Source organism: Lacerta agilis, chromosome 1 (genome assembly GCF_009819535.1).
Source record: "Lacerta agilis isolate rLacAgi1 chromosome 1, rLacAgi1.pri, whole genome shotgun sequence".
Classification (NCBI taxonomy): domain Eukaryota; kingdom Metazoa; phylum Chordata; class Lepidosauria; order Squamata; family Lacertidae; genus Lacerta; species Lacerta agilis.
In genome coordinates this window covers 45,388,335-45,399,010 of record NC_046312.1, presented here as the reverse complement: position 1 = coordinate 45,399,010, position 10,676 = coordinate 45,388,335, and the positions used below count along the sequence as shown (strand labels likewise).

The window sequence follows — 10,676 nt, the reverse complement described above, 5'->3', positions numbered from 1 at the left end:
TGGGGACATTACCATTCCTATATTAGCCCCTTCCAATACTGCAGAAGATGTCGCTTGCTAAGTTAAGTTGTTACGATGTTAATAACCAACCAGATAATGAACATGACAACTTATTTCTGAATAGTGCAATTTTCAGGGGGACAATCGGGCTTCCTTAAGAGACTCGTTCTACGATACTCAGAGAGAGGAATTCAGCATTGCACTACTATGATGGTTCTGCAGGTGCAAGTATTTCGGCTTGCCGGGTGAAACAATTTCCCTTTTCCTCCCCCTTCTCCCCATTCTTGGGGTTCTCTTGACCCCCACCCACCCAACCCCGCAGTGCCAATTTGGAGGGAGATGAAGGTGGGGGGCGGAGTTCCATTCTGCTAGTGGGACTCATTTTGCTGCTAACACAACTGTTTAGTTCAAAGTTGTAGAAATGTCTTTGAATCATAGAGTTGGAAGGGACCCTGAGGATCATCTAGTCCAACCCCCTGCAATTCAGGAACTGTCCCATATGGGGATTGAACCTGCAACCTTGGTGCAATCAGCACCACACTCTAACCAACTGAGCTATCCAGGCTGATATGATCCCATGCTGAGCAGAGATATTACAAAACTCATTTGGTTACAAGATATGTCTCCACACACCATTAATAGCCTCAATTGACAAACAAATGAAATAATTTGAATAGACCTTGTTTCAAACACTGAAGGAATTAAATTACCATCCAATATGTAGGTAGTTCATAAGCTTTCGCCTGCAGCTAGTTCCATTTGTGTATACACTTAGCTGCTATTAATGTTTTGGATAAGTGGAGATGTTACTTTCAGCATACAGCTCTCTGATCAGGCACGGTACTTTCTTCTTATATTGGGCACATTGGTCTAAACGGGTTTTATCAAATAATCTAGGTATGGTATTACAGGAATGCACCTGGAATGCAACAAGAGTTTCAATGTGGTTTTAAACACTTTGGTTGCAATTATTCCTACAGGTCAATATTTGCAACATTTGCCTATTCTTTCTACTAAGTTTCTTGTAAAAAAAATGGGTGGCATCCATTGGTGTCTGCCCATTGATGGAAGGCATTCAGTAGCAGAATGAGGGAGGCAAGCATTTTTTTGTGATTCCTACTACAGCTTCAGTTCTAGAGGAACCATGGGAGGCTGCATGAGGTGGGGGGGGGCTGCTGAAAATTGCCTCCCTTTCCTGTTCCACTGAGGATCCCTTCCTTCAGCAATGGACACAGCTGGATGCCACCCAATAACTCTCAGCAAAAAAAGTTAATGAAAGGAGCTGTAAAACACCTCCCATGTGTTTATAGTTTTATTTGCACCAGAGTTTCTGCATATTGCTTAATGCCATGGATCAGGCCTAATCAGAATTTTACTTGCATTTTTTGTCTAGAAATGTCCATTACGAGCCCCAGTGTTTCCATTCCAAGAGCATGGATAAAGTGCACCATATGAGCCAAAACACTGTAAAATACACTCGACTTTATATATTAAAGAGAGCGCAAGTCCCAGCATACAAATGCTGCAGCCTGGTCCAAAGCAAATGGCATCCAAATTAAGTGTGAGGTGTGTAAAAAAGGAAGTAGCTGCTTGTTTGGTAATTTCTGCAGGAGGAATTGAAATGGCCCATGATTTTCGGAGGAGCTTTTACTGCAGCACTAGGTTGTAGAAAATTTATTTGTCCCTGTTTTGAGCCTTGTAAACAACATTTTCTTCAGTGGAAGGTAAGATATACCTTTTCCTCTGTAGGAATGGCAGAAACAGGGGTCTGAACAAATGCAGTTTGAAAAAATTCTGTGAAGTAGCTGCCAAAGTTTCTGTGCTCCCCTGAAACAATAAATAAGGTTTTTAAAAAAAGGTTTTGCCACTTAACTGAAATAGAAAAAAAGACCGTTTATTTCTTAACCAGGCTGGCTTGCAATTCCGCCTCAAAGGCCATCCTGTCAAAGGTACGTATGTTCATCTCTTCCCGGACTTTTTCCCGGACATGGAACGATGCCCGAGCAACAGACCGGGCGTTTTCCAAGACATTTTTTTTCTCCTTGCAGATCTGTTCGCTCCGCTCCAGCTTCTTCTCAATGGACTGCATGATCTCCCTGCGACGGATGTCTTCGCTCTCTTCCACCTTCCTCTTGTTCACTTTCTGCACCTTCTCCTTCTCCAGCCGGCTCTGCACCACCTTCTGGGCCTTCTGCTGCACCACTTCCTCGGCCACCTGAGCCGCATGCTGCAGCTTCCGCTCGGAAGCTCTGGCCAAGGCCTTCAAGTACTCCTTCTGCTCCCGGTCCCTCCTCTCCGCTGTCCTCTTGGCCCTCTGGCTGTGCATCTCCTCCCGCTTGGCCCTCTCCCTCAGCTCCTGGTTCCTCTTCTCCACCAGCTGCTCGTACTTCTCCTGGGCCTTGTTGAGGCTCCCTTCCACAGAAGCCCTCAGCACTGCCTTCTCCTCGGCCTCCTGCTTGGCCTTCTCCTTGAGGATGATCTCGTGCTTCCGCTTCTCGGCCTGGTTGAGCAGCCGCTTCTCCCTCTGCAGCAGCTGCTCCTTCTTCAGCTTCTTCTGGGCCGCCAAGGACAGCTTCTCTTGCAGCAGCTGCACCTCTCGCTCCATGGCCTCTTTCTTGACCTCCTCCTGAGCCTTCAGGTTGTGCTCTTGGTGGCGCTTCTTCTTCTTGTCATCCAGGAGGGCCTTCTCCTGCCTCTCCCGCCTCATCTTCTCCTGCTTCTCCAGGTGCTCCCGCCACTTCTCCTCCTGCTGCCAGGTCTGCTTCTGCTTCAGCAGGGCAGCCGCCTGCTCCTCCTGGCTCACCTTGCTGCGCCGCCTCTCCAGCCTCGACTCCCACAGCTGGTGGCACTGCAGCAAGGCCCTCTGCTTCTGCCTCTCCTCCCGCTCCCTCCTCTGCTCGGCCTGCCTCCGCTGGGTGTCCCACTGCAGGTGGGCACAGTACCTCTGCTCCTTCAAGATGCTCTCCTCCTGCTGCTTGGCTATCATCAGTGCCGCGATCTTCCGGTCCCTCTCGGACACCTCCTTGAGGCCCTTCCTCCTCTTCACCTCCTTGACGATCCTCTCCACCTTCTTGGCTGTCTGGGGCGAATGGCTCAGGTCGCCCAAGCTGAAGCTGCGGCCCACTAGGGCCGTCATGGTTGCCACCGTCTTAGTCCTGGGCAGCTCCTTGGACCACTTGTCCCGGAAACTGTCTCCGCTGTAGGAGGAGGAGGCCCCGGAGTCGGAGGAGGTTTTGGTGGAGCGGCCATCCCTCCTCTTCTGCAAGGAGTCCAAGGAGTGGCTCTTCTTGGTCCTGGAGCCTGTGGGAACAGCAGAAGCAGCAGCAGCAGGAGGAGGAGGAGGCAAGCAGCCGGTTCTGGTCTGCCCTACTGGGGTGCAGCTCCCGCTGGCGCTTTTGAAGGAGATCCTGGGCGCCGGCGAGGAAGGCAGGCTGCCGGTGAGGTGCGGCGTGAAGAGCCTCCTCTTCTCCTCGCGGATAATCCTTTCCCTTTCCTCCCGGCACTGCTGCAGCTTCCTCTGCCGGTCCATCTCGTAGACCTCGTAGAGGCCGGCAGCCACCCGCATGGAGCGCCCAGGAGCCTCTTTGACCAGCTCGCCCAGCGAGCGCGGCAGCAGCTCCACGGGCTTGACGGCGCAGCGGGCGCACGCCTCCAGCGAGCGCGGGCTCGTGAGCACATAGCGGCTGCCCTCGGCCTCGGCGCAGTCGAAGTTGTACAGGTCCAGGTGAAGCATCGGCGACTCCTCGCGCAGCTGCCCCGCGTCTCCGCCAGGAGGAGCCGCAGCTTCCGCCGCGGACGCCGTAGAGGCACCATCCGCCACCGAGGAGGAGGAACTGGCTGCTGCTGCTGCTGTTGCTGCCGGTGCCGCCGCCGAGGCCTCGTCTCCACCTGCTGCTGCTGCTGCTGCGCTCCCGGGCTCTGCGTCTTTCTCCTCGCCCGCATCCGCCACCGGATCCACCATGCCTGGCTTCCTGCAGGATCTGCGAGGGAACGAAAGCAAAAACAGAAGCAGCGAAATCAGGAGGATCAATCGTAAAAATAACCTCGCCGGGATTTAATCTGCTGCCATCGAGGGATTAGCCGGCATCTGCGTCTCCATGGCCGGGGCAGGGGGGGGGGGGCGCAGTGGGAAGCAGCGGAACCCACAACCTTTCTCTCCCCACCCCCCACCATAGCACCCAGGCAAGATCCATCCGGAGAGACACCCCCCCCAACCGTGGCAGGGGTGTCAACTTGAATAAAATATTTGGGGGGGGGTGCGATAAGCCCGCCCCGCATAATCGATCACAAGACGTGGTGCAGGGAGGCACACTATTTGAATGGCAATGCCCGTCAGCTTGTGTGTGTGTGGTGTGTCAAATATTTTATTGGGGGGGGGGGCGAAGGGACCTCGGCCCCTAGGAGTTGGGCTTCTATGCACCGCGGTTCTTGCCCCAGTGACTGAAAGGAGAAAGAGTGCGGAGTTTTGTGAGAAGTTGCAAAGTCGTCCTGAGTAACGGGAGATCAAGGGGAGGGGAACCTAACGGCGGTGTGTGTTTGAATGGGCGGGATCCCGACCGAAGCTCCCCCGCCCCAAACGCTTCTCCCTCCGCCGTGGGCAACGTGGGTGATTAAGGTTAACCTCCCCCATGAGATGGGAGAGAGGGGCGCCGAAAAGTACCCCTCCCTTCAGTCGACCCAGCCCCTTCGCACCTGCTCTGCTGTCTATCTAGCAGCACCAGGGAAAGGGGAGGGCGGGCAGGTGTGGGGAGAACAGAGGGGATCAGGATCCCAAAGCGCCTCTTTTTAACGCAAGCTTGATTTTCCACCGGGTCCGGGCGGCGGTCCCGTGAGACCGACCTCTCCGCGGTTTCCCTGGTTCTGGACAAGCCTCCGCCCCGTCTCCCTGCCGCTGGGATGCAGCGCCGCTCCCCAGAAAACACCCTGATGGAGAACAGCCATCCTTGGAAAGCCTCGGACACTCTCCTCCAGCGATAACGGTGAGCTGCCTGCCCCTCCCGGCGACCCTTCCGATTCCCACCCGCCCCATCGCAAAACGTGCATCAATCGATCAGTCCCTCCGCCGCAGACAAAAACATCTGGGGGGGGGGCGAAGAGGGGGAGGGGAAATGCCGATCACTCACCGCTTTGGCTTTCGGGGGCTCCGCGGGCTTTCGATGATGTAGCACCAAACCGGTATGTATTGGTGTGTGTGTGTGAGTGTGTCGTGTGTCGTGTGGGGGGCAGATCAGGTTACGGGCGGCAGCAGCAGCAGTGGCGGCTGCGGCGGCCTCTCCATGGCGCCCGGCAACCCCCGCGCAGAGCCTCTGCCCACGGCCGGGAGGAGGCAGCTCGCAGGTGCCTTGGGCTGCGCAATCCCCAGCATTTTGTGGCTCCTAAGATGAAGGTGGAAGCGGACAGCGACTGTCCATCTCCGCCGCCACCGGCCTCGCTTGCGGTGCTCCTGCCTCCTTCCCTCGCTCCCTCTCTCCCTCCTCCTCCTCCTCCTCCTCCTCCGCCGCCTTCGGAGCTCCGCCTGCGAGGATGCGATGGAGCCTCCGCTGCTGCGTTGCTGCTCCGTGGGAAGGAGAGACGCGCGGGGAACGCTGATCCGCGCCACTTGCCGCGAGACGGGGGACGCGGGGAGGAGGAGGAAGGAGGGGTCTGAATAAGAGAGGAGGGGATGGAGCTTACTGTGAGTTTTCTTGCCTTTGCAGTATTTCCCCATGTGCCTTTTGAATAACCCTCACGCCTGCCCCTACAGCTCAATGCGAGTGATAGCCAACAGTGGGTCTCTGAGTATGACTAAGGTTGGACATCACTAGGATCTTAGTAGGTAAAAACTTGTACCTGAGTTTGTTTAGTTCCTCCTCCCTCCCAATCTGTTTTCCTTTTGTGTCCTGTAAGCAGGGACTGTCTTGTTTGTAGTGATGCACTTTGAGAACCTTTCTTGGAGAAAAGCTATTAAAATAAAATAAAGATGTGAAAAATCCCTATTGTGAAAAGCTTCATACATAGTATCTCAATAACCCTTACAACAGCCTTGTAGGGTTGGCCAGCAGCACTATCTCCATATTGCAGATGATGGCGGGGGTGGGGGAGACCACAACTCAGATGATGGGGCATGTAGCACGTGGACTATGTCTCTGAGGCATCGTGCTGTGGCTGTGCACACTTAGAATTTGTGGGGGGGGAGTGGGGGGACTTGGTGATGGGGAAAAGTGAGAAAGGTCACTTTGCACATGAAAGGATTGTTGTGTGTGAAACAGCCTCCCAAATACCCAATGCAAAACTCAATTCAAGCAACTGGGTGTTCTAGGATAGGCCAATTAAGCAAGGGAAGGGGCAAACATGCTGGAATATGGCTCACTCCCTTTCTCCTTTCTCCTTTATACAGCAAGGCTCCCTCTGTTGGCAAAGGACACTGTAACCAATGTCACAACTGGATAAATATGGGTAAGCATCTCACAGCAGTGGCCAATTTTGGGCTTTAAAATTTGGTGCAATGCCAAAATTCAGCTCACTCCGTCTTCCCCGCCTCTTGTTTTGTTTGCCATTGTTGCAGTGCCCTCTGTGAAACCCTTTTGGCTCTGCTCCCAGTGTAAGCGAACTGGTCACTCTCCCCTAAATCCACCTCTACTCACAGCTTGAATGCACAGAACAGACAACCACTTTGCACACTACAATCCCAAGGGGGTTGGGGGAGGACTATTATCGCAGTCTCTCTGGGGGCAAGGGGTGGAGGTTGAGACATGAGTGCTGACAGAGCACCCATTTGATACCATTCCCTCTTCCCTCTCACCTCCTTGCAACACCTTTGTTTCTAAGTCCAGGAACCATCTGCTCCAGCTGCTGACTATTGCTCATCGCTCTCTGTGAATCTACCCCTGCTCATCGTGGACTGCTCTCTCCCAGGTACAGGATCCATCCCACCACTTGTTCTGTGCTAACCTTAAGAGCAGCCCAGCAGTAGTCGTCTGGATGCACCCAGCTGTTCTTCCAAAGGGTTGTTAACCTGCTTCTTGCTCTGTTAGCCCAAAAATGGAAAATGAGCGAGGTCCCAACTAAAGAAGAATGGCAACTTAAACTGATGCAGCGTATTTTAAATTGTAAAACAGAAAATCATGTGTGTGTGTGCGTATGAGATTTTCTGTTTTACACACACACACACACACACACACACACACACACACACACACAATATAACCTGCTTGCTCTGGCTGTTTCCTCTATTCTTGCAAGGTTCACGAGAGAAGGTGTGAAAGTTGATGGTGTTCCTAACATGAAGTAACAGTATCTCCCATCTGATCCCACTTGTAGGCAATAAAATAGTTTGGGTTTATTGTTACAGGATGCAGTAGAAAGCATTAAGTAATAACTTCAAACTGATCAGAGAAATATTGAGCATGATATTTCCTACATACACAGGTTGCCCTTGGCTTCATGAAGGTCTGCCCTGCAACATACCCACTGGCTGTGCTGCCAGAAACACCTGGGCAACACAAGTTCAGACAACACAACTTTGAGCCTTTTTGATGTTGCAAATGGATGCTAAGATTTATTTATTGTTCTCAACTGGATCTACATAACCGCCCTATAGCTTAAGTTCTCTGGGCAGCCTGCAAAATACACAAAAGATCATACCAATAACAAACTTAGTTGGTCTCTAAGGTGCTACTGGAAGGAATTTTTATATTTTGTTTCTACTATGAATAAGTCTCAGTGAGCACAGCTGCACTTTCAAGGAAACATCAGTAGGATCTGACTGTTAGTTAAAGCAGTGGTTCCCAATTAGAGGTCCGGGGAACACACCCAGGGCGTCCGCGGTCCCATCCTTTGCCTCCCCCCAACTAATTTTTTTGGTCATTTTTGCATGGTAACATCACAAATTTAATGGTCTGTTTTAGCACTGTGCGATTTTTCAATATATTGGCCAAAATCGGTTTTGAAATCACACTGTGAAAACGACTTTGACCTGGCAATATGCAGCAATATATCGCTCCTTGTGTGAGGTAGAGCAGGGCAGCCAATTTCAAGGCACCTCCGATCTCAGCTGATAAACACTGCTGATCTGAGCTGCCTTCCCTCAAGCTGAGGGAAAACAGAGCTGATCGCCCTCACTTCAAGGCACCATGGCACTTACCTTCGATCTCTGAGGCTACTTCTTCCCTCATCCCCACACCTGATCTCAAATTTAACACATTGTGATATATCGGAATATCATAATGTTTAGTCGCTGATACCTGTTTTTCAGCATCGTGATATATCACTCAGCCCTAGTCTGTTTTTTAGTATGCTTAAAATCCTTTAGGGACATGGGTGGCGCTGTGGTCTAAAGCACTGAGCCTAGGGTTTGCCGATCAGAAGGTTGGCGGTTCGAATCCCCGTGACGGGGTGAGCTCCCGTTGTTCGGTCCCAGCTCCTGCCAACCTAGCAGTTCGAAAGCACGTCAAAGTGCAAGTAGATAAATAGGTACCGCTCTGGCAGGAAGGTAAGCGGCTTAGTCATGCTGGCCACTTGACCCGGAAGCTGTCTGCGGATAAACACCGGCTCCCTCGGCCTATAAAGTGAGATGAGTGCCGCAATCCCATAGTTGTCCACAACTTTTACCTAAAATCCTTTGCTTATTAGGGGCTACTCCACATCTTGTTCAAAAAAATTGCTTTGCATAGGTAACTACCATAGAGTTATCAACATTTTCAAAGGTAGGGGGTCTGTAGATTGGCTTTTGAAAAATAGGGAGTCCTCGGTATTTAGCTAATTGGGAACCACTGAGTTATAGGATAAAACAAAATTGCATGCTGCTGATTTTGTCATTCACATGCTAAGAACAAGATGCACATACTGAGTTTGCCATGGGGAAGCTTCCGAAATCTACTATTTTCCTGAAATGTTAGATATTTTAAAGTCACAAGAAAGTCAATTTTGACTTGTCAGCGTTTGCATAGACAGGCTTCCTCAACCTTGGCCCTCCAGATGTTTTGAGACTACAATTCCCATCATCCCTGACCACTGGTCCTGCTAGCTAGGGCTCATGGGAGTTGTAGGCCAAAAACATCTGGAGGGCCGAGGTTGAGAAAGCCTGGCATAGAATCTATTAGTTTCAGGGTGGTTTGTGTAGGACAGTTTGCCAGTGGATTGTGAGAGCACTTATTCTGGCTGGCATGCTTGTCTGTGTGCGCATGCATGCGTATACCACATGCTTCATTTTCATTCCACATATCTGGGATTGTTGCCAGCATTGGAGATTGCTGGAAGAAAAGCTTTTGAACTCTGATAATGTTTGGAACAAGCCTCAGTGCCAGATGTTGAAGAGTTAATCCTGTAGAAATACAGAAATCAGCTGACCCAATGAGCTGCCCTTGAAATTAGCATGTATTAAGCTTTGCATTGATGTTAATTGGAGATTTCCTCTTTCCTGGGTCCTTTCAATTGCTATATGTGGGTTAACCAGACCAAAAAACAACAACAAAAAACAACAACCCCACAACAAACCCCTGAACACAGAGCATATAGTTTATACCAACAGAAAAAAATGTTGTCTTGACACATACTTTTAAAGCGTTCTCTTCTAATTACAAGGCAAAGTAAACAAACAGAAACATCTGCCTTATTAACATAATTTCAAAAATGGCTGGAAGTGAAAGCCTTTACAGTTCGAATTGAAACTGACAGTTTCTGCAGCAGTGTGTAAAATCATAGAGAACAGAAAATATAGTTGCCATGTTAAGAAAGGAGTGCCACAGTTTAGGAGCTGGAGGGCCACACATTCCCCATTCTTGGATTAGGCAACGATAAAAGCTACTTTGAAAGCTCACGTTCAGTGTTGACAGGAAGGAAGTAATTTGCAGAGCAACTCATAACTATAATTATGCTTTGAGAGAAGATAGTGCTGTTGGCTGAATGGCCACAATATCCTGGACAAGCTTATCATAGGAAGGAAGGGCAAAGTACACAACCAGAAAATACAAAAATGGTATAAAAGGGACCGATATGCCCCTGGCAACCCACGATACACCACTAGTGGCAACCCACCATGGACTCAACGGATGATAATGCTCATATGTTGTCCATAGAGAAAGAGCCTATGAACTCATGGCGATGAGGACACTGTCAGGGACTGGCTGGATGATGAGGAATGGTGGGGGGCTCCAGCCAGAGGACCCCCTAGGGAAGCCTCAGAAGAGAAGAGCTCTGAACTGGGAGCGTGGTAGTGGGGCAATGAAGACAGAGGAGGAATGGTGGGATGCTGAACAAGAAACAGGCTTGAGTGAGAGAGAGACAGAAAACACTGCAGACGTAGAACAGGCTGCTGAGGAAGAGGTGGGGGCTGAAGCTGAGACAGATTCACAGGAGCAGGCAGGTCCTACTGTGTTTAGCTCTCCTCCCCGCTTGTCCCTGAGGAGGACTCAGAGGGTGTTGCATGTTACAGAGCAGAGAGCTCAGAGAGCCCCTCCCCAGTGGAGTTTAAGACTGCTGGGAAGACAGCCGGGCAGCAAGGAAGCTTAGGAGGAAGTGGGAGACCCAGATCATTAGCTCTGTGAATGTCTTTACCAGGGTCAGTCATACTGTAGCATACCTTCCAACATCCCTCCAAATAGGGATGTCCTATTCCATGATGATAATAATCATCATCATAATTTTACTATTTATATCCCATCCATCTGACTGGGTCCGTATAGTTAAAGCTATGGTTT

At 50.6% G+C, this 10,676-nt stretch overlaps 1 protein-coding gene and 1 long non-coding RNA gene across 3 annotated transcripts; one reads left to right on the top strand and one right to left on the bottom strand.

Annotated features, from left to right (window-relative positions):
* Positions 1–1,272: 1,272 nt before the first annotated feature.
* On the bottom strand, positions 1,273–5,447 carry CCDC177 (coiled-coil domain containing 177). The gene is made up of 2 exons (XM_033146862.1): positions 5,124–5,447; positions 1,273–3,980 (listed from the first exon to the last, which is right to left on the bottom strand). The coding sequence occupies exon 2, from the start codon at positions 3,959–3,961 to the stop codon at positions 1,895–1,897; it is 2,067 nt and encodes a 688-aa protein (XP_033002753.1). The 5' UTR covers positions 3,962–3,980; positions 5,124–5,447; the 3' UTR covers positions 1,273–1,894.
* LOC117045634 lies at positions 4,826–6,977 on the top strand. 2 transcript variants are annotated; one of them, XR_004426449.1, is made up of 3 exons: positions 4,826–4,979; positions 6,377–6,435; positions 6,895–6,977. It is a non-coding gene; the product is annotated as an uncharacterized LOC117045634 (long non-coding RNA). The 2 variants fall into 2 exon arrangements; XR_004426450.1 differs by lacking the exon at positions 4,826–4,979 and adding an exon at positions 5,524–5,815 and having other exon boundaries at positions 6,381–6,435.
* Positions 6,978–10,676: the final 3,699 nt, after the last annotated feature.

Excerpts from the sequence above, each read along its gene's own strand:
- CCDC177 (XM_033146862.1), bottom strand. The coding sequence starts at position 3,961 with ATGGTGGATCCGGTGGCGGATGCGGGCGAGGAGAAAGACGCAGAGCCC.